Source organism: Phascolarctos cinereus, unplaced genomic scaffold (genome assembly GCF_003287225.1).
Source record: "Phascolarctos cinereus isolate Bilbo 61053 unplaced genomic scaffold, phaCin_HiC Scaffold_9;HRSCAF=440, whole genome shotgun sequence".
Classification (NCBI taxonomy): domain Eukaryota; kingdom Metazoa; phylum Chordata; class Mammalia; order Diprotodontia; family Phascolarctidae; genus Phascolarctos; species Phascolarctos cinereus.
The window spans coordinates 131,149,024-131,173,023 of record NW_027556402.1 but is presented as its reverse complement, the minus strand read 5'-3'; the positions used below and the strand labels follow the sequence as shown (position 1 = coordinate 131,173,023).

General features: G+C 36.0%; 1 protein-coding gene across 6 annotated transcripts in view; it reads left to right on the top strand.

Moving 5' to 3' along the window:
- The first annotated feature begins 234 nt into the window (after positions 1–234).
- YTHDC1 (YTH N6-methyladenosine RNA binding protein C1) overlaps positions 235–24,000 on the top strand; it is a 34,267-nt gene continuing 10,501 nt past the window's right edge. For 2 of the 6 annotated variants that reach the window (XM_020999798.2, XM_020999796.2), the window contains exons 1-10: positions 235–622; positions 12,440–12,541; positions 12,943–13,247; positions 13,388–13,757; positions 18,059–18,148; positions 18,659–18,712; positions 19,256–19,350; positions 21,784–21,892; positions 21,971–22,088; positions 23,577–23,661. In XM_020999798.2, coding sequence (XP_020855457.1) covers positions 595–622; positions 12,440–12,541; positions 12,943–13,247; positions 13,388–13,757; positions 18,059–18,148; positions 18,659–18,712; positions 19,256–19,350; positions 21,784–21,892; positions 21,971–22,088; positions 23,577–23,661 — 1,356 coding nt within the window. In that variant the 5' untranslated portion in view covers positions 235–594. The remainder of the gene's footprint in view (positions 623–12,439; positions 12,542–12,942; positions 13,248–13,387; positions 13,758–18,058; positions 18,149–18,658; positions 18,713–19,255; positions 19,351–21,783; positions 21,893–21,970; positions 22,089–23,576; positions 23,662–24,000) is intronic. The other 4 variants (XM_020999799.2, XM_020999797.2, XM_020999800.2 and 1 more) reach the window with 3 other exon arrangements.

The following is a 24,000-nucleotide window of genomic DNA, read 5'->3' as shown; positions in this document are numbered from 1 at the left end:
CTCAGCTGAATTTCTACACTGTGTGGCCCCTCCCCGCGCGCTGCCATAGTGACTAGACCAGCCCAAGCCAAGGTGGATTGGAGGAGGTAAGCACAAGCTTCCTTCCGGAGCCGCCGGGGTGGAAAGGAGGCTGGGCAGTAACGTCACCCCGTCCCACTTTCCTCCGTTCCCTCCCCGCACTGTGACGTAGGCCTAGAGGAATAAAGCGTAAACAGCGCTAGGCATTGTGGGAGCGGGATTGTCTCACGCAGGAAGCCAGGCTCCATTTTAGCGCCGCCCGCAGCCGCCATCTGTTTCCCCTCCCTTTCCCCTCCCCTTTTCCCCTCCCGGCCTGGAGCCCCAAGGAGAAGGCAGCGGCTGAGGCCCTTAGGAAAAAAAAAAAAAAGCGAGAGGAGGTGAGGAGAGAGGCAGGGGCTAAAAGAGAAGTCGGCCGCGGGCTCTGGGGGCTTAGGTGGCGGTAGAGGCCCGGGTCTCGGAGGGCGGCAGGCGGGAGGGCGGACGGACGGGCGCGCGCGGCCGCAGCGGCCGCGCGGACAGCGCTCAGGCGGCGGCAGCTGGAGAAGAAGGAGAAGGAGGAGCTGCATCCTAGGGACAATGGCGGCCGACAGCCGGGAGGAGAAAGGTGAGTGCGGAGGAAGGGGGACGGCGCTTGGAAAGGGGGAGGGGGGCATGTCGGGAAGGAGCGGAGGCCCTGGTGGGTTCGCCCCGGCCGTGAATGCCCTCGTCGTTCCAGAAGGGGTGGGGGTTTCTTCTCTCGGGGAACTCTGCCCCCACCCCGCGACTCCCAGTCTAATGGGAGAACAGGCCTACCAGCCCTCGTTCGGCGTGGCCTCTTTTAATCAATGTCTCTTCCATTTAGACCTTCCTTCCCCTTTCTCCCTTCTAGGCCCTTATGCGCCATGAGCAGTTTTTGCTCTATTTTTGCCTGGGGTGGGATTGGAGAAAGAAAGGACGGGTTAGATGATTTTACTGCGTTCCAGTGGAGGCCCTTAGGTCTACTTTTAGGGTAGGCCTACTGCGTAGATTCTCTGCCTGACCTTTCTTTTTCATCCTCCCCTTCATCCGCCCAGATTTCCCCATTCCTTCGTTAAAAAGCGGATTATAAAGACCTTGGTTGTGCCAGGGAAATTCTTCAAAAGGATTGTCAAATTTATTTGAATACATACCTCTGTCTAGAGTATTCTAAGTAAACGGGGATGTGGCAGGATTTGTTGCTTTTTTATTTCATTAATGGTTATTTCTCTAGATATAACTATGGGCGAATCTTCTCTATACATACACACACATATATGTCATACACAAATACTCAGGTATTGTAGTTATATTCGGTGGTGGCTTTTTTCAGCCTAGTGATTTTCGTGATTTAAAAGATACTTTCCCCCCATTTCATTGTCAGCCAAAAAATTGCCTAGATTTGCAAGGATATGGTACATACAAAGTTTAGGTTTTTAGAATTCCTTTTCTTTCACCACAACTCTTGTTTTGCTTTTTTGGTATCTATTGAATTATAAACTTACAGTTGGAAGGAAATTTGTAGTCATCTAGGCCAACACCCTCATTTTACAGATAAGAAAATTGAAACGCAGAAAATTTAAGTGACTTACTTTCAAAAGGCCAGGTAGCTAGTGAGTGACAGGGCAGTCATTTGAACCCAGATCCTCTGACTAAATCTAGCTATCTTCCTTTGCACCTTTGACTTTTCTTATTTTTGATTGTTTTTGAGGGATGGGGTAGGAGACTAACTTCTTTTTTTGAAAATACAGACAATGTGGTGTAGTAGAATAAACACTGGATTTGTAGTCAAAAGACCTGGCTGGGTTTATATCTAGTCTTTGCTACCTGTAAGGTACAGAGCAAATCATCTAGCAAATCTGTTTGCTCTTCTGCAAGAGGCAGGTAGGTGGCTCAGTGCTGGGCTTGAAGTCAGGAAGATCTGAATTCAAATATGGCCTCAGACACTTAATAGCTTGTGTGACCCTGAGCAAGTCACTTAACCTCCATTTGCCTCAATTTCTTCAACTATAAAATAGTAATAGTACCAACCTCCCAGGATTGTTGTTGAGGATCAGATGAGATAACAGTTATAAAATGTCTGGCATATAATAGACCCTACATACATGTTTATTCCCTTTCCCTTCCTCTTACCCTTTGTCTTGTAGGTAATGGGATCTCCCTTGGCTTCTTGCTACTGTACTTTTCCTAATTACCTTCTTACTGCATCTGTGGAGCTTTCTCTGCTCTCTCTTTTCTGACAGTGGGTGTCCCTTAAGGCTCTGTTTTCTACCCTTTGCTTCCCTCTTTAAACATTTCCCCAGGAGAGCTCATCTAATCATATGGTTTCAACTGTTTGAGTTGTGCTGAGGACTCCTAAGTCTACATCTGTCTCTGGTACCCTTTTTTAAATTTTGATGCCTTGCCTCAATTCTCTTGGAGTATTATTCATTATTGACAGAGGTACCATTATTTTTCAAGTGTCTCAGACTAAAAATCTTGACTTTTCTGTCTTTTCTTCATCAAATCTCTTACCATGACTATGTCCTTATTTACAAATCCTGCTGCCACAATGCCCTTTTCACTTTAATTCTTGGAGTTTTGTAACTACCTGTAGACCTGTTGGACTACCTGGGTTCCTTGACTGCAGTCTCTACCTCTAACAACTGCTACTAGAGTAATCTCCATGAAAAAAAAATTTTAATATTGTCACTCCCCAGCATTAAAAAAAAATTAAATGTTCAAGACTTCTATTATGTTCCTCTCCCCCAGACTATCTAATCTTATCTTGTTGCTACCTAACAAGAACCCCCTAGAGTCTCCTTTTGTCTCTCATAACGTTATGATTATCATTTCTGTGCCTTTTACTCATGTTCTCCAGCCTAAAATAATATTTTCCTTCCCCCTCATTTATCTAAATCTTAGGCATCCTTCAGGCCCAACTTCTAGTTCTACTTTCATTCAGCTTTATTTGATTACTCCTGCAGGCCCCCCCCAATCCTCCTTGATTTACTCTTTCCTTTAATTCCAATAGCACTTCCTAATGTAATGACATCTACTTTCAGTTTTTCTTGTTTATTAGCCTCATTCCCGACTATATTTCTTGAAAGCAAAGCTTATATCTCCAACACAATGCCTGATATAGTCAGTAACTATTCTTAAAACTTGGAGTCCATGAATTTGATTATTTTTCAACATTCTGATAATTATTTCAACGTAATTGATTTTCTTTCTAATCCTGTTTATTTTATTTTTTGCATTTTATCCTGAAGAGTCTATAGGTTATTCTAGACTACCATTTCATACACAAAAAAAGTTAAATCTTTGTAGCAACCTTTCTCAAACTAGTTTTGGCCACTTTGGTGCTTGAAATAAATTATCCAAACCTGTAAATTACTCAGCAAGAAAGAATTTTGGAGCAAAAGAAACAATTTTGACGTAAAAACTAGCCTTGCCATTTAGAGTGCATCACCACCACTATCCCTCACTCTCCACATAAACTGGGAATGTAGAGCACCATTTGATAAACACTGGTTCATTTTGGGAAGATATGCCTAAAGTTTTAAAAAAAAAGCTAGATGATTTTTGTTAATGGGGTGCAATTTAGGTGGCCTTTGGATTTTTCTTTCTTCATTGTTTTCTGAGATTGTGAATCTCAGGTCATTTCATTATTTAAAACTTTCTTAAATTTCATTGCTCCCATTTGATACAGAATTAAAAAGCCAGAAAAGGAGTTTGGACATGGAAATGATATTGTACTTATAAATGAAAGAGGCAGCTTAGCACAGTGGACAGCAGACCTCTATCCAAGATCCCTGTCGCGTAAATTAACCAAATGGGCCCGTCATTTAACTTTTCTTTTTGATCTTTTTTTTTTTAAAGTGAGGCAATTGGGGTTAAGTGACTTGCCCAGAGTCACACAGCTAGGAAGTATTATGTGTGTGAGGCCGGATTTGAACTCACGTCCTCCTAACTCGAGGGCTGGTGCTCTATCCACTGGGCCACCTAGCTGCCCCCAAGTCATTTAACTTTTCAATGCACTAGTAACCCTGTGACTGTAAGTTACAAATTAGTTGCTAAGCCATATTGGAGGCTGGAAATACTCATAGCTAAAATTTCAGGTTCTTACCAAAAGAATATAAAGCAGAGACTGCCTTTAAGTACTGTTAATTCAGCTCAATAACTATATGGGGAGGAAATGATTATAATTGAAATATGAATTGAATTTTGTACAGTCAGAAGTTTTAAATATGAAGAGAAAAAGCAAATTTCTGGGTTATAGTCCTGAATTTAGAAACAGGAAAGATGGATTTAGTACCCAGGCGTCTGACATTTAGTTTTGTGATTGTGGGGCAAGGCAAAACCTCCTAGTTTCCAGTTTTCATCTCCTGAAAGTGGGGATAGTTGTGCTTGCACAACCTCACATGGTTATTGTGAATATTAAACTAGATAATGTGTATGAAGCACTTTCAGCTCTTATTTTGACAGAGAGAGAGAGAGAGAGAGAGAGAGTGTGTGTGTGTGTGTGTGTGTGTGTGTGTGAAGGGTAAAAGAAAATAGCAAGGAGAAATTCATGGAGAGTCATAATTGATTATTGGACATGGTATTGATGCCACTCTCAGTAGTCTAATTGATCAGTCTTTGAAAACTGACAAGATTTTTTGTCCCAGAGACTTATGGTTTCTCAGCTTAGTTTGTCTGCCTGTATTTCCCCTACATAGATTTTTTTTTCTTAATTGACTAATGTTTATAGGCCCCCAGAAGAGCCAGTGACTTAAGTATAGCTTTTACTAGATTCTTGGCCCTTTAAAGCTAGGAGACACCTTTACTTTACAGATCAGGAAACTGAGGCAAAATATAATTAAGTAACTAGTTTGGAGTTGGTTAATGTCAGAGAGAGTTAAAACTCCAAATTCCTGAGTATGTCCAATGATATTTTCAGTGTGTCATGTTTGATAGCTGTTTTACTTTCAAGTTATTGAATTCAGTAAACCCTTTGATCATCTTAAAGATCCATCACAAACTTTAAAAAAAAGAACCTCATAGTATAAAATTGTGTAGAGTAAATACTATAATGCAACTGATTTTTTTGTTTAATTCCGTGTAATCAAACTCTCAGAAGGTACTGGAGCTCTATTTAGATAGAACTATGTTTATCAGCTTTGTGTTAATAGTTGAATCTCAATTTTATATCTTTTTTTTAAAATAGCAAACCCAAACTAAACCATGGCAAAGATCTATTGAAAAAATACAGTTATGGCTGCTTCATTTCCTCTTACTACCTCAGTTATACTTCCCATAAATATTTTAAGTATCTGTGCTTTCATTGGTATGAATATTCCTTCCATTGATGCACTTCACACATTCCCTTTTCCCCCAACTACTCCCTAAAAAAATGACTTGATATGGTCTTTGAAAGTTATAGGTCCATTACCACCCCACCCCCTGCAAAAAGAATCTCTCCGAACTTACACCTAACAACGATATAGGTTGGAAAAAATGCTGGATTCAAAGTCTAGATCTGAGGTTCAAAACAAAGGTCTGCCACTTATTACTTCTGTGACTTCGGGCAAAATTACTTAACCAAAGATTCAAGTTCCTCATTTGTAAAGGAGTTGGATTAGATGACTTCTAACGTCTCTTCCTCTTATCTGTGAACCTAACTTCGGAAAAGAGACAAAATCCTATCCAAGGTTCATACTTGAGGCCTTTCTAACTTGATAGGACCTGCCAGAGCTTCCTTCAAGAGCCTAGACTCATATCCAACCATGATAAGGCATCAGTATAAGGCATTCAGGGGAGAAACATGTTTGTTTTTTGCCTCAGAGTAGTAATAAAGATAATGCTAAAACACCTTTTTTCTTAAAGGGGGGACAAGTGTTTTCTTTGTGAGTAGGATAAAAGCTTTTCTTTTGCAATTTAAAGCAGAATTGATTTTTCCCAAAGGCTGTGCATTTGTAATTCATAGCCATAGAGCTCAAATTCAGGTGAGCCTCAATTAATAGTTGGCTAACAAAACTCAAATTTTTATAGTGCTTTAAAGTTTACATAGTGTTTCCTGAACAACCCTGTATTATAAACATTGAAAGTATCCCTTATTTATTCCTCAGCTGAGGAAATTAAGGTTCATAGAAGTGACTTTTGAGGATCTGGCTAAGACAAGAAGCATCTGAATTGGGATTGGAACATGAGACTCCCTGGGCAAGTCGCTTAACCCTGTTTGACTTAGTTTTCTCATATGTAAAATGAGCTGGAGAAGAAATTGCCAAGAAAACTGCAGATGGGTTCACAAAGAGTCAGGCAAGACTTCAGTGACACAACACAAACTTCTGTCTCCACTCTGACTTTTTAAAAATTATTATTATAACAGGCTGCTCAAGAAAATATGTATCTTTAAAAAAGAAAAGTTTTATTGTTGCCTTTTCTTTTTATATCAGTCTTTAACCCTACCCCCATTTGAACCCTTCCTTGTAACAAAGACAGATATTTTGTAGAGCAATGGAAAGACTGCTCTGGATTTGCAATCAGGATTTGGGTTCAAATTCATCCTCTGCTGCTTAACCACCCATGTGATCTTGCTCAAATCAATTAACTTCTTGGGGTCTCAATTTCCTCATCTGTAAAATGACAAAATAAGACTAGAATAACCCTTAAATTTCCTTCTAGATCAAAATCTGTTATTTTAGCAAAGTCAGTTGACATTGGGATTTTGACTACCTTATTTTAATTGTACTAACCTCTCTGCCAAGAAGTAATTAATGTTCACATTTTTGTGCTTATTGTTCCTTTGGTTCTGCTTTCTTCATTCTGCATTATTTAGACATGTCTTCCAATTCCTTAAATTCCTCTTTGTTTCTGTGGGGGGGGGCACAAAAATATTCCATTACATTTATAAGTTACATTTTGTTCATCCATTCCCCAATCAACAGGCACTCATTTTGTTAAATTTTTGCTACCTCGAAGAGTATTGAACATACAAGAGATAAGGTGTCTTTGTGAAAATACTTTTCCTGCTCTTGTCACAAGTCAGGGTTTTACCATGAAAAGTGTTGGATTTGGAGTCAGGAGATATCGGTTCAAATCCCAGCTCTGCCACTTGCTACCCGTGTTAGTTTAGGCAAATCATTTAACTTCTCCTAATTTCTTGATTTGTAATTTGAGAACAATTAGATTAATTGGCATGTCTAGTTTTTTAAACGTAATCAATGGTTTTTTTAAATGAAGTTATTTTAGTTCTTAGTGAGAACTTCGAAACTGAGTAGAACAAAGAAAGTTTCTGTGGATTGGAAGTATTTGAAGTATTTAAAGGTTTTTCATCAACTTTCCAAAAGATGTAGAAAAAAATTAAAAGGTTATTCAAGTCAGATGTTTATTAAGCATATGATTGTAAAAATCTAGTCCATTTTGTAGTGGTTGTTGTTGGGAGCAACATCTTACCATGTTACTCAACAAAATGACTAAAACAGTGGTATAGGGGATGAAGACTTACTGGCATTGGCTTGCTTATTCCTTATGCTATATTTTCTTTGTCTTATGAAATTGACTGAAATTTTTACTCTAAGGAAACCTCACTATAATGTCCTCTGGATCTATGCTATGGGTCCACCTTATAGATAAGATTATCATACTATCAAAAGTTCATGAGTAACTAGCTGATCCCTCTTAGATTCTCTGGTCCTGGAGGCATCCACCTGCTACAGGTTCTTCTTTGTTGTAGTAGAGTTCAAGTGTATATGTTTTGCATTCATTATAAAAAAAAATTATGTTCGTAAAAGAATTTGAGCTAGAAGAGTAAAACTGCTGTTCCTAGTAGACATATAATTAGTTTGAGAGAAATGCATGAGTAACAAAACAGCTGTTGTTATTATTAACATTCATCATTCAAAAGTGGTATGAATATTCCTTCCATTGATGCACTTCACACATTCCCTCTTCCCCCAACTACTCCCTAAAAAAATGACTTGATATGGTCTTTGAAAGTTATAGGTCCATTACCACCCCACCTATAATTATCTACTGTCTGATATGCTTTGCTGTCCAGTATAAAGCAGAAGATTATTGAGCTCTATGTGAATTCCCAGTTTCCTCTTTTAAAAACAACAACATCCTTCAAAGCCTTAAATCAGGTAAGATCATATTTCTTTCACAATCCTTTAGGAACCAAATGGTCTACAGACTACTTTGGAACAAACAGATAACAGTTTTTGGCTGTAGGTCATGTGTCTGAAATTGAAAAGAACCTTGAGTTTTAGGACCCAGAAATTCATAGAGCCTAGAATGGACAGAGCCCCAGGGGAACCAGTTGTATTAGATTGACTCTTAGTTTGGGATTTCTTGCTGTTTCTAGGCTTTGTTTTTACATATTCTTCTGACTGAGGTAGGTGAATGTGAATCTTGTCTTGGGAGTAGTGTTGTAGATTTGATAATTTGCTTACATATGTGTGTGTATGCATTTATCTTGAGGGGTGGTGTCATAGTGGATGGGGAGCTGGCCTCCAAACCAGGAGTACTTGTGTGCATTTTCAATCACTTACTGATTGATACTGTCTGGGTAACCAGTGGCAAGTCACTTAATCTCCTAGTGCTCTAGTTGCCTAGAGTCTAGGCAACTCTTTAAGACTGGAAGGTTCTAGGACCTGGATTGATAGGAATTTCTTTGATGTGGAGTTCTTTATACCAATAAAATCACAGTTTTAGAACTTGTCCCTGGCACTATTCCTCTGTTGGTCAACATGGTGTGTTAGAAAGCTAAACTAGGAAGTCAAAAGATTTGAGTTGTAGTTCTTGAACTAGCTTTATGTCACTTATGTGGTACTTAGCAAGTAAGTGCTTAATAAATGCTGTTTATTCATTGTGTGTTTTCATTTGAAACTGAGCAGATGAGTGGCAGAGATGTAAAACCAGGATTCCAAATTCCCAGCCCATTGCTTATTTGTATGTACTGTGTTAAATTTGCTGAAAATTTTATATAAGGTAGCTCGTTTACACACACACACACACACACACACACACACACACACACACACACACAACCTGGATTTGAATCATGGATCTGCTCTTTAATACCTGTATCTGCTTTGGTAGGTCACTTTACCTCTCTGGGTCTTAATTCCTCATCTGTAAACTGAGGGTATTGGACAAGGTGGCCTGTAAGTTGTCCCTCCCTTTTCAAATCTATGAACCCCCTGAGTATATGAGCATAGATTTTTAAAAAAATCATTGATGTATAGTACCACACTTTGAAGCAACTTATTTATATTGTTGTCAAAAATTGTAGAGGCCAAGGAAGATGAGAACTGAGAAAAATCCATCGATTTACTGGTTGGTTTTTTAATAAGCTGTTTTACTAGAATATTTGGGGTAAGAAGCTAGATTGCAATGGTAGACAAATGAGTGGATGGTGAGGAAGTAGTAGCAGCATTTGAGTATATAATTTATTGGTGAGAAAGAGAAATGGTATAGGATGATGACTTTGAGAGGATGTCAAGAGTCAAAAGGCTTTCATCCTTTAAGGAAAGGAGAGACAGACCTAAGCATATTGATTCAACCTGGGTGTTGAGAAGGAGCCAATAAATAGAGACTAAGGTGAGAGAAAATGGTCCTTCAGGTAATAAAAATTCCAAAATCTTCCACTTTTTTCCATTTTAAAACTAGGGCAAAACTTAATCATCTAAAACTTTGACAGGAGTCATGACACAACTATAAATATAATTCTTAAAAATGCATCTATTACTACACTTGTTTTTGAAAGAGGGAAAGATGAGAGTTACTGCTCTTCTATAATGCTTCACCTTCTCTGTCCTTAATCCCTCTCTATTTATGATCTCCTCTAGAAAGGGATCCTTTGCCCCCACATTTATCTCTATATAATTTCCAGTTTCTCCTGTTTTTTTTACCCTTCAAACACCACTTTTTTTCCCACTAGCCTTCTGCATCCTACCTCCCTTCCATAACACTATATTGAAGCTGCTTTTTTTTTTTTGGCTAGGCAACAGGGTTAAGTGACTTGCCCAGGGTCACGTAGCTAGTAAGTGTTATGTGTCTGAGGCTGGATTTGAACTCAGCTCCTCCTGAATTCAGGGCCAGTGCTCTATCCACTGCGCCACCTAGCTGCCCCTTGAAGCTGCTTTTTTAAAGATCAGCAATCCCTTATCTTTTTACACTTTTAAAAATTAAGTATTTTATTTTAATGCTTTTTGTATTTACATCGGTCATTTTTACCCCAATAGCGATTCTCTGTTGGATCCTGCCTTGTGACAAAGTGGTGGTCTTTAGCACCTTCAACTCACCTCACCTCCATTTCTACCATAAGGGAGATGTGTTTCATTATTTTTTATTGGGGTGTTCATTATTATTATTATTATTGTTATTGTTATTGTTATTGTTATTATTGTGGTGGTAGTGGTGATTTAAAAAATTTTTAATATTCAACTTAAATTTCCTTTTAGTAAGGTTTTGTTTACATATTTGTAGCAAATTTACATGTGGTTTTCTTTGTTCTGTTTCAAGGTATCAGTTCATAATTATCTTCCCCTCATTCTCTGAATACTTTGTTATTTCTTAAGGCAAATATGTATTACATTTATATTATGCCACAGTTTTTTCCCCAGCCATTCTACAATTGATAGGCACTTTGTTTCTAATTCTTTGTTATCACAAAGAGTGCTACAATGAATATTATAGTATGTTTTGGTTTGTGTCTGACTTCCTCTGGAGCACGTATGCTTATTAGTGGAATTGCTGGGTCAAAGAATTGAGATAGTTCTTTTAAAATTCTACGTTAAAACTCAGGATGGTTATACCACATTACAGTTCCACAAACAGGATATCGGTGGTCCTGTTTTCCCACAGCTCCTGTTACTGTTCCAATTTGTGTGGTGTGAGGTGAACTTTTAGCCTTGTTTTAATTTCTTTCTCGTATTTTGGATTTGGAGAATTCTTTGTGTACCATTTATAGTTTATAATTCTTTTAAAAATTTTGTTCACATCCTTTTTACCACTTATCCAGTAGGGAATAATATATGTTTGTGTCAGTTTCCTGTCAGTGATATTTGATACAAATCTATTTCCCATTCTGTACTTTCCTGTCTTCACTGATAATATTTTTGTCCAAGTTTTTATTTTATGTTGTTATAATTTTCTATTTTATCTTTGATGTTTCTCCATCCTTACTGCCACTAGATATATGCCTAATTTCTTCTCATTTTCTAGCATTTTGGATTCCTACGAACTACATTACCTTCTTTGACAGTTTTGCCCAATCCAGGAGCCTTTTTTCAGTTCTACAACATGATACCTGATTGATGATGTGCTTCTTGAAGTACTTATTTCGTCCTTTGGCTTCCATGGCATTACATTTCCCTTATTCTCTTCTATCTGGTTTATCTTTTAACTCCTTTAAATGACTTTGATTCTTGTCTCTTTGACTTTTTGTGTGTGTTTTTTCCCCCTTTGAGAGCTCAACTGTGTTCGCGGGCTCCAGTTGTGACACCTTTGGGTTGATTACCAACAATTTCCCAGTCGTCCAGATTTGAAGCCTTGAACTCATCTTTGAGTCCTTCATGTTCTAATCTGATTTCTTGGTATATCCTGTTGCTTATTGTTTGACAATATACATAGCCAGTCTGTTTCTTCCTCTTCTGGCCCTCATCACCTTATACTCGGTTAGCTTTAGTGATCACCTAAACTGATTCTGTTCTTTTCCAATCAATTCTGTTTACGGTTAGACTTATTTAGACTTCCTTTTAATTCTTAATACTTCCTTTTTCTCACTACATTGAGTAGCAATTCCTTTTTGGTTTTCATAGATTGTATATTTCAAGCTGAAAAAGATTTAGAAATTATATGGTCCAATCTCCTTATTTTGTAGATAAGGAAGCTGAGGTGAAAGGACTTGCCTAAGGTCCCACATCATTTGTACTAAAGTCTTCTGTTTCCAAATGCAGTGTTTTTTGTTTTGTTTTTTACTGCCTACCCAACGTTACATACCTAATCTTCCTAATAACCATCTTTCATGTTAATTAAATCAGTATCTTTACTTTGTCAGCACTTTACTTAAGTGCTAGTTCTTGCCACTGTGCTTTTTGATCATTCTGCTTCCCTGTCCTGGAATGACTTATTAGTAAACCCCCATTTAGGTTCTACCTATCCAAATTCTATCCTATTCAGATTTGTCTTTTCCCATGGAGTCTTAAAATATAATTACTCTAGCATTTATTTATCATCCTTTTCTTTGAATTCCTACAACACAAAAGTCTTTAATTAATTCTGTCCTGCCTTGATTGTTTTTAGTGTTAATTATGACTCCCCAACTAAATTATATACATCTTGAGGGCAGGGACCTTGTCTTACACTTCTGTTCCCTCACATCAACTACCCTAGTGTTGAACACATAGTAAGCACTTAGTACATACTTGTTGATATTTACTCTTTCTTTCCTTTTTTTTAGATGGAGAACTTAATGTTCTGGATGATATTTTGACTGAAGTACCTGATCAGGATGACGAATTATATAACCCTGAAAGTGAACAAGATAAAAATGAGAAAAAGGGTATGGGAATTTTTCATTGTTTTCTAGGAAAATAGCCTATAGTGAAAGCTTTTGTTTTATAGTGAAAGTAAATGTTTTGATTGCCTAAGAAAAGGGTTTTGACTTACACCTGGCATTCGTTAGAAGCACATTTGAGGGCATGGAAGAGCAAACTACTAGACAAGAATAATTTTCTCTAGATACAAAGTGTGTGAAATTTCTCAAAGACATTCTTAGAAATCATTTTAGAGACTGATTTTCAGGGTATTTTGAATTAATATATTTTAGTGGACAAATGTAAGAACCCAGGGCTTATATTTACAGATGCTTATTGTTGAGAAGTCTTACTCTTTTTGTTTTTCCCTGTGAAATATATGCATTTCATTTAAAGTGTTTATAGCTTTTAAAATTCTCTTTTTAAGGTTCAAAAAGAAAAAGTGACCGAATAGAAACTACTGAAAGCAAGAGACAAAAACCTTCTGTACATTCAAGACAGTTGATGCCAAAGCCACCTAGCTCATCTATTAGCAATAACAAAAGAATAATTAGTACAAAAGGAAAGCCAATAACAGAGTATAAAAATGAAGAATACCAGAGGTCTGAACGAAAGACCCGTTTATCAAGTGGCAGTTCCAGAGAGCCATATAAAAGTCAAGCTGAAAAGACTTGTGTCAGGAAAAGGGATCCTGAAAGAAGGGCCAAGTCTTCCACACCAGATGGTTCACAGGTAGTAAACATTTTTGCAAGTATAAAAAGAAAGCAATTCTCTGATGCTTTTGTGAATGAAGCATATTCTATTAGAACTATTTGTGCATCCTGATGGTATATATTGTATGACTGCTGATTCCCTTTTTCTTTAAACATCAGAGAATTAGGCATGATGTGGATAGACGGCACAGCAGATCAAGCCTTTCTTCTAAAGAAGAAGTAAACTCTGAAGAATATGGCTCTGACCATGAGACTGGTAGCAGCGGCTCTTCTGAAGAACAAGGAAACAACAGTGAGAATGAGGAAGAAGGAATGGAAGAAGAGGAAGAGGATGATGATGATGGGGAAGATGAAGAAGAGGTAGAAGAAGATGGAGAGGAGGAGGATGAAGAGGAGTATGAGCAAGATGAAAGAGACCAAAAGGAGGGAAACGACTATGATACTCGAAGTGAAGCCAGTGACTCTGATTCTGAGTCTGTATCTTTCACAGATGGGTCAGTCAGATCTGGTTCTGGCACAGATGGATCAGGTATATGCTACAGCTGCAAATGAATACTTTTTTCTTTTGCATTGATTTGATTAGCTTTTTTTTTTCTTGAATGCATCCAGACTGACTGAATAGACTTCAAGAGGACAATCATAGTATTTAAATTTAGAGCTTGAAGGGATCTAGTCCAACCCCCTCATTTTACAGATGAAGAACTGAGGGCCCAGATAGTTGGTGTGACCTGACCAAAGTCACACAGTTAGTAACAGGTCCTCTTACTCCAAATCCATCATCTTTTTAGTTTACCAGACAGCCTCCCAAATTGACTATTGACTTACTTTCATGCAGTTTCCAGGATACTATCAATTAAGATTTGAGTGTGTATGTAAGTAGATGTAAGATTATATTATCTTCAAATTATTTCACATTGCTAGAAATTACACTGCCAATCCATGTTAACTAAATAATGGAGGATGCCTTCCCTTTTTGTAGTGAATTGTCAAAGTGCTTTAAATATAGCAAAGAGATTTGGTATATATTGTTGCATCTTCATGTTCTAGCTCCTGCGTTCTTTATGAGGAAATGGCTAGATGTTTGAATTGAAATGGGTTAAGGTGAGTTGAAGGATAGTGGCTTTTTGATTGCAAAACACCTAGTATATACCCTGTTGCTTAGTTTAGTTCTCCCACTTCCTGCTTTCTGTATAGGTGTAAATACTTGTAACAAATGGATGCTCTAGGGCCTAGAGAATATTGTATTTGCTGTATGAAAGTAGATTCATCATAAATAATTTTTGTGATCAATTAAAAAGGCATTTTAATGATCAACTTTGGAAGTAATTTTATTATATGGAATATATCAGTATTTAACCTTTTTTTTAACCTTTATTGCGAAAATATTTCTAGCTTTGGAAATAAACCATAACTTAGTAAACTTTGATAATGAGACAATTTTAATAGAATATTTTTATTAGCTGTTTAAAGGGGATGCATTCCTGGACAATTTATTTTTCAAATAAGGGGATTAATTTGAACCTTCTCTAGGTTTATTTGCTATCTAAATGAAACAATTTCCCTGCCTAAGACCTCATTCTATGCAAATTAACCATTTGTGTATAGGAAAAGATATATTAGGATGCCTAGACTCATAATCTATATCAGTCATAATTAGTTATTTTTGAAATTTCACAGTAATTCACTATGTTGGCAAAGTTGTTATTGGTCAGGAAGGAGGGAGGGTGTACAGTTGAGGGAAGAGATAAAAATTAGTTGCCAGTTTATAGCCTTATGTTTTTATGAGAGTGTATATATTAAAGATTCATGTTTTCTTAACTGAAAATGAGGTAAATATTCTTTTGTCTCTGGGAAAGTCCTATTTCTTAAATTGCTTTTTAAAAATAAAGTTTTGCTGGTAGACATTTAAATAAGAATTATATCTTCTCTTGAGTGACACTATTGCTAATGATGCTGTTGATAGGCCAAGGAAAAGGGCCTTGCAGTTAACTTATTAATTTGGTTTCTTTTTTTCTTCTGCATCGCAGTGGAAGTAATTATTAGTACTTTATAGCCACAGGTGATTGGGGAGAGTCTTAAAATCTTAAAGCAGGTTTGATGTGCCAAGAAAATGAAAGTTGGAAAGTGATAGTAGTTTCCCCACCCTCAAACCGTGTGTGTGTGTGTGTGTGTGTGTGTGTGTGTGTGTGTGTGTGTGTGTGTGTGTTGGCAAGGGACAGGGTTTTCTTTGAGCTATTTTATAAATCTGGTCTGAAATACACAAAATGTATGATTTTTTAACATTTGGAAAAACTTCCTGCCCTTTAGCTATAGTGAAGAGATCTTCATCCATTTTGTGGTAAGGAACTAAAGTACAAATCATTTGAAGCCATTTAAAGGAGTTAGATGCAGGGTACCATTATACAGTCTTTGTTGAGACTTGAAAAATTCCATTTGATAACATGAAAGCTACAATACAGAGATAAGAAAGGAAAGGAACCCAGATTATCATTCTGCATTTTTACATGGCATCCTCTATTCCTGAGATATATTCCTTATGATAATAGGATCACAGATTTAGAGACATAAGAGACCTCAGAGTATCTAGTCCAACTCCTTCATTTTAACAGTTGAGGAAATTGAAGCCCAGTGAGGTTAAATGACCCAAAAGATAGAGCAAGAATTTGAATCCAGGTCATCCTCTAATGCTAAATTCAGCCTTCTTTCCACTGTGCCATGCTATTTCTCTGCCTTTCAGTCATTCTTTTCCTTCAAGGCTCAACTCAAGCACTACCTCTACTTCCATGATCCTGTCAATTGACAAGACTTTTGTCTCCTCGAAGTTTTCTAGAGCACTCTGGATCTCTCCTTTGCCCCCATCACACACATTTCTAGTATATGTCTTTGTTTATGTCTGATTGCTCCAGTACAGTGTAAACTTCTTTGGGGGTAGGATTGGTCTTTTTTTTTCGTCTAGTAGAATGTAAATTTCTTTGGGAGTAGGGCTGGTAATTTTTTAACCTTTGTATCCCTACTACCTAGCATAGGGCTTTATAATTGTTAGTTGAATTTGAGATCAAATTATAGATAAGGACTTAGCTATGACTTCTAAAGCAATTGTTCATTAAGAATAGCTAAGTATCTGATATGATTTAGCTCATAATATGGAATAATTCACCTCTGAAAACTCTTAATAACTGTTATTATCTTTTCATACTTCATGCTATTTGCTACATATCCTTGTTACCTATCTGAAGTCAGAGTTATGAGAATAAGAAAGAAGCAGCAGGATAGGAGTACTTTATCAGGAATTAGCAGACCTAGATTCTTTCCTGATTTTGCTACCTTCTCCATATGTAAATGTGGGCAAGTCACTGCCCTGGGCCTCAGTTCTTTTAGCTATATAATGAATGGACTTGGACTGTATTATCTGAACAATCCTTTTAAGCTCTAATATTCTATAAATTAATTCTAATGTGTAATAATACCTCCTTGTTATCACAGAGTTATCTGAAGCAGTGACCCCGCTTAGAATCAAAACTTCTACTTATGGGTGTCAGCTTTAATTTATATATTACCTGGGATTAACAATAGCCAGATTTTGTTTACTAGATTTTAGGGAGAGATTTTTCATTGAACCTGCTTTACTCCTACCTTTCTGGGAAAGGTCAAGGTCCAAGAAGGACAAGAAAGCACTGAAGAATCATGAACCTCCTTCTTTTCCAGAAACAGCTCTTGATGATAGATGCCATCAAAATGCTTTAGAGCATACAGCAGAATAAAAATAACAAAAGGAATGAGAAGCCATAAATTAGATGGGAAGAGTTGTGTGTATAAAAGGAATATGGTAATTTACACATATACATGCCATTTGTGGCTTTTCATTTGTTTTCTGAAAAACAGGTCTTTTTAAGTTGATCTTGTTTTCATATCACTTTGGATAGATGTCTAGTACATTCCAATGAAACAGTTACTTGATTTAGCAATAGTTTTCTTCCCATTTTTTGGTTGAAATACATAGTAACAGTTTACCTTTAGTACATTAAAGTTTACAAAATGCTTTACATATTCATTATCTTAGTTTCTCAAAGCAATTCCATGAGATAGTTGGCACAAGTGATATTAACGAATTTATAGATGAAGAAATTGAGGCTGAGGGCAAACTTACCTAAATCACACAGTAAAGTGGCAAAACTCCGATTTGAAACCAGACTTCTGACTCTTTTTTTCATCGTATATGTTACTCTTCCAAGTCTTTTTTGGGGGGGAAGGGGAGAGGGGTAGGCAGTGGGGTTAAGTGACTTGCCCAAGGTCACACAGGTAGTAAGTGTCAAGTGTCTGAGGTCAGATTTGAATTCAGGTCCTTCTGACTCTAGGGCCAGGGGTCTATCCACTGTGCCACCTAGCTGCCCCCTACTTTTCCAAGTCTTAAAATTTAATTTTTTGCTAGCAAAAATTTGCACCAGATGTTTCCAGAACTGGGGTGGCAGATTTCAGTTGATTAAAATCACTCTCTTAAGTCTCTTTTCTTATCTGTTAAATGAGGGAAGTTGGACAAGATTATCTCTAAAATTCATTCTCTCTCAAAATGCAATGAGTCTTTGATATTTTAATGGTCTTTATCATCCTCTTTACAAACTGTGTTATTTGGGTATTTGGTACGTAATACACATTTGGGAAGGTTTAGAATTGGACAAAAGTCACATAATAATAATGTTTTCTCATTTTGGGCCACATAAGGACCTGCTGTGTAGAACTGATAGTTACTTTCTTATTGTGTAGCACCTATTTTTATTTTGTTTTCTGTAATGTATTGCCCTCTTTTTCCTAATTATTTTGGGATTTTTTTAGATGAGAAAAAGAAAGAAAGGAAGAGAGCCAGAGGCATATCTCCAATAGTTTTTGATAGAAGTGGAAGTTCTGCATCAGAATCCTATGCAGGTATTTCCTTTTGATTGTTTTTGGTATTGATTATTATCACATTTGTAACTTTAATACATGGACTAAAAATGCAATGATGTAGAAATACTGTGTGGAAACTAGTGTGAAGTTGTTAATGTCAGTTAGTTTTGATTTTTGGCATGTTCAATGTAATAAATTACTCTAAGGGAAACTAAGCTTTTTCCTGTATTATTTTAATGCTGTTCTGTTACTGCTTAAGTGATATTTTCACTTTTATTTTTCTTGGAAGATGATGATTCAGTGACTAGTTTTCTGAGTGTGCAACTGTTCAAATACATAGATTAAAAAAAAAAACAAGAACCAAAACCCACAAAAGAACTCCAAAAAACAAAACACTCGTACACATTGAACAGTATTATTTTTGCGTGTGTGGGTGTGCAAGGAAGGATAATTTGTCATGAATGAGAATTATATGTGACAAGGCTGTAGAAATTGTGTCTTATCTCTATTAAGGCTCAATCTGAACAAATGTACTTTGGCTAAATACAGGTTCAGAAAAGAAGCATGAGAAATTATCATCTTCCGTTCGTGCTGTCCGAAAAGGTATCATTTAAATTTGAAAACAAACAAACAACTTTTTAATGCATGCCGCATCACAAGTCATTGTTTTGCCTTGTCTATACTTCATTAACAATTTATAAAGTAGTAATGTTCCGATAGATTTGTAAAATTGATATTACTGTAAGTTTATATGTAAACATCTTGATTTGTTACTACATGTATGTTTTAGAACAACAGCAAACATTTTCCTATCATCTTATGCTTTTTATAGGCATTAGAGTGATTTGTATTCTCATAAGTATACAAACCATATGTGGTATAATTAAAATCTTTTTTAAAGAGTCGTCTTTGGCACTTGGCAGAATAACAGTGTATCGGAACATTACTAAGTTTCCTTGGCTTTCATGTTTTTTTCTTTACTGAAGCTTTGCATTGTGTTTTCTGTTGCATAGTTCTCCAGGTTTGAGGGGGTTTTCATGATTTTTAAGAATTTAGTTCGGGTCTAGAGGGCAACTACAGTAAATTGAATTAAAAACCTCGTTTGATCGTAGTTCCATCTTAATAAATTTGGAATTTATTTTTCAGACCAAACAAGTAAACTTAAATATGTTCTTCAGGATGCAAGATTCTTCCTTATAAAGAGTAACAACCATGAGAATGTCTCTCTTGCTAAAGCCAAGGTACAGCATCAGTTCAAAATTTTTTTTCTATGATCTTTCTCTAAGCATGTGAACTTGACTTTTCCCTCTTACAACAAAATAAAATATGAAATATGCATAAAAACTACTTAAATACAATTTTCATTGAAGATTATATTCTGAGCTATAAAGAGTAACAAAATCATATTGTAGCCATTTGTTGAAAACTAAAAGTGGAAGGAGTGTGCTTGCTGTTAAAGAACCTGTGTTACTTAATGTTACTAAATATAACTCTTCACCTGTACATTGTGATGAACAATGGCCTTGTAACAGCTGCATTGTGTAAAATATTAAGAACGTTGCAGTCAGACTGTAGTTTTAAAACTTAAACCAATTTTAGTAGGTGATACTAGAACTGGAGTGAGGAAGACCTGAATTCAGATTTGGCCTCAGATACTTCTAGGTGTGTGACCTTTGACAAGCAACTTGATCTCTCTTTGCCTTGGTTTCCTTAACTGTAAAATAGGGATGGTAATAGCACCTAGGGTGGTTGTGAATATTAAATGAGATAATATTTTTAAAGCACTCAGCATAGTACCTGGCACATTATAGGTGCTATAAAAATGCTGCTGTTCTTATTATATGCTGTTATCATCATCATTATTAATGGAAATAGGTTAAAATAATTGGTGGGAATCTTATGATTATTTTAAAAAGACATTTTTTATATTCCAAAGGAGACTTTTGTTGTTGTTGTTTTGTTTTGTTTTTTGCTAGGCAGTGGGGTTAAGTGACTTGCCCAGGGTCACTCAGCTAGTGAGTGTGAAGTGTCTGAGGCCATATTTGAACTCAGGTCCTCCTGACTGCAGGTCTGGCGCTGTATCCACTGCACCACCTAGCTGTCCTGTTTGTTTTTTATTAGGATGGTTATTTTTTATTTGGTCCATTCAGTTTCAAGTATTCTAAAAATGAGATTTGTTAATAGATATATTTAAAAATAAAGCTTGTATGTCTAAGATGGGTGATTGAGGGGAAATAAAGCATTTGTCAAGAATTGCTTTATTAGAAGAGTAGTGATTTGGAAGCTAAAAGAGTAATTTGGAAGCTAATAGAAGAATAGAATGAGTCTTTAAGGCCCACAGTAGACATGCCCTCCACCCCCCAATTATATTTTTCAGTTACTGGTAGAGTATCAGCTTTTTAAAGACGGGATATTTCTTTTTTACCTTTATATGTGCTTAGTTTTGTGCATTCAGTTTATTACATGCTCAAGAAGTCTTGAAAAAATGGAGAATGCCTTTCAGAGTAACTTAGGACAGTGTTATAGGAACTGGAAACTTCTTTGTTATTTTATTAAGTTCAATATTATACTTGTTTCATCTATGACTCTTAAAATTATCTCATTCATGATTTCCAAGGATTAACTTTACAAAGTATATGGTAGGTTTCAAGAGCTAAACTAAGAGCTTAAACTTTTATTCAAATGTTTCTGATATTTTTTAATCCTGGCCAATAAGGATTGATCAGGGCATACTGCATCAAGAAGCCAATCTGAGTACATTTAATGATCTTTTTCAGACTTAAGGGGCTAAGCTTAGATAGTCACCAATATTAGAATACCTTTTGTGTGAAAAGGAAGAAAGACATATGGGGTTCAACTGGTGCTCACTGCAACTTTGTCCTCCATAGACAATTTTGTTAGAATGATGTATTAAAATGACTGGTTGTAGTATCCTAGGAATGGGCTTTTTACATGATTGTATAAATGATTTTAGGAGAAATACAGGAGAGTGTGTGTGTGTGTACACATATATGTATGTGTACACACACACTTCTGTTAAGTAGACTTGTGATACGAACGTTTGAATTAAAAAATTTTAAGCTAAAAGTTAAGTGATGATTATGTACTTTATGGTGGATTTCCATAAAAATTCATAAAAGGATTACACAACACAAACACAGAATTCCTCTAGCTACCCTCTTTTTTTAGAGTCATGGACCTCTTTGGCAATCTGGTGAAACCTATGCATCTCTTCTTAGAATAATATTTTTAAATACATGAAAGAAAATACTCAGGATTGCAAGGGAAGCCAGTTATATGAAATATAGTTATTAAAATATTTTTAAAAGAAAAATTAAGAGACCCCAGTATTCTAGCTTCATTTTTAAAAAAATTTGTGTGACCTTTTGTTTTTTATTACCTTCATTTCTGAATATACCTCTATGCTGTTCCCTACCCAGTGAATCAACTCCTATAAGTGCCTCTCCTTCAAAAAAAATTTAAAGGAGGGGAAGGGGAAATCAGTTTAGTATCTGGCCACATTTTAAATGTTTAATAAGAATCAGATTATTTTAAAGTAAATGAACAATTTTCAGATGTAACTGTTTTAGGTGTGCTAGCTCAGATTTTTTTTTACTATGTACTTTCTTGTGTTTGAAATACCTATTTTCATGTTCTTTATGTTGTTTTTGTAGGGTGTATGGTCAACACTTCCAGTAAATGAAAAGAAATTGAATGCTGCATTTAGATCTGCAAGAAGCGTTATTTTGATATTTTCTGTAAGAGAGAGTGGAAAATTTCAAGGTAAAAAAAAATTAATTTTGATTACAAGAGCAGCTTTTTTGGGTTAGCATCTATTATATTATTATTTCGGTTACTTAGGGTTTGCAAGACTCTCTTCAGAGTCCCATCATGGAGGATCTCCTATACATTGGGTTCTGCCTGCAGGAATGAATGCTAAAATGCTTGGTGGCGTCTTTAAAATTGACTGGATTTGCAGGTAAATTACAAACTTACCTTTTAAAATTTAAAAGATTAAATTTCTCTAATTTTGAATTAGCTCTTTTTTAATGATTATAATGCAGACTTTGGCAAAATTCTTTAATGTCAATTTAAAAATTATTACCAAATTATCCCTTTCCTGATATTTCAGGGCTTATTTGGACAATAATGCTCTTATCTAGAAACGGAATGCAGGGCATTCAAAGAATTTGTATGTATTGGGTTTAGTTACAACTTTTATGTTTCAAAGACTTCCTTTATTAGTATGGGAGGGCATTATAAGACATAGAGGAGACCTTACCTAGTTTAACACCTCTCTCCTCTCCCATTTTATTGGGTACGTAGGAGAGCCAGAATTTTGAATTTATTTAAAAATTATTTCAAAATTAGTGTGTCTTCTGTGATCATGAAGAGACCTCAGACGCTTTCTAGGTAGTTTAATCTCCCTCCTTTTACTGATTAGAAAAGTTAGGCCCAGGAACTTGCCCAAGAATAATATATGGGTAGTGAGTTTAATAAAGGTCAGGTTTGACCCAGTTGTTCTGATTTCAGAGCTAGTATCCCAAAGTGATGATTGTTACATTTTATTTCTTTTCTTTTTTTTTCTTTGGCTACTGAAATGCTGCTCTGAATATTTTGTCATATATAGAGCCCTTCTTGATACTTCACTCTTTGGGGATATGAGAGACTCATATTTTTAAGTAAACTTAAAATAGATGTCAACTTTGTTATCATTTGATAATTGCCTAATCTGTTTTGTTATTAAGGAGATAAAATCTTATCAGATGTTGTGAACTCCTTTTATTTTCGTTGATCATTCAACCAAGAGTTATTTATTTTTACTATATAGTCAACATAAGGGTTTGCAGAAGTATAGGAAGCATATAGTTATTATTTTTTAAGAACTAGAAGGAAAGGTGCCCCCGAAATTATTTCAGCTGAGAAGCTGAGTGACTTGCCCAAGTTAAGAGTGATGCCAGAGCATGATTAGAATTCAAATTTGTCAATTCCTAGTCTACTGCTTTCTACTTTGTGATTCTTAACTCTAAAGGAGCTTACTGACAGATATATAACACAATAATAAAAGAGTTCATTTATTTATATTGCTAAGTTATGTGGCATATCAACATTATATTTAAGTCTACATAATTAAAGCATTCAGTGTTCTGTATTGCTGAAATCCAGCCTGACAGCTTGCCGCCCTACTGTGGAGATTGTGATCACAGCTTCTGCCCATTTGTGGATGGTGTAAAAAAAAAAAACTAGGTACAAGAAAGCATTTCTGTCAAATGTTCTCAATTAGCTGAGTGATCTATTTTTACAAATTGTTATTTTTTGTGAAATAATCTCCCTACATTTTTATATAATAAAAATGAGGGGTTTTATGCTTAAATCAGCTTACTATCGGAGTGAAATAAACTATTTTGTTTAAGGACCTTTACTAAGAACAATTAAATAATGTGTTTGATGCTACTTCTGTATTTAGGCGTGAATTGCCCTTCACTAAATCTGCTCACCTTACCAATCCATGGAATGAACATAAGCCAGTTAAGATTGGACGCGATGGACAGGTTTGTCAGTTTAATTGAAGCTTTTAATAAAGTTAAAACAACAAATGGTTAGTGTTTAAGTTCTTATTTTATAAGTCCTCATCAAAAGTCATTTTGCTTCATCAGTATTAAAGTATTCTTTTTTAATTCTGTTTTGCAACTCAAAAAACTGTCTTTAAAATAATGGTACAAAGGAAAATAAGAATGAACAACACAAGCAGAAGTTTTCTTTTTTAGAACTTATGTTTATTTTCATTAGAATCACAGACGTTAACTAATGTATTCCCCTTGACATCGTAACAACTGTGATGCTTTGGATAATACAATCTGGGGAAACTCTCAAGAAATTGAGACTTGAGG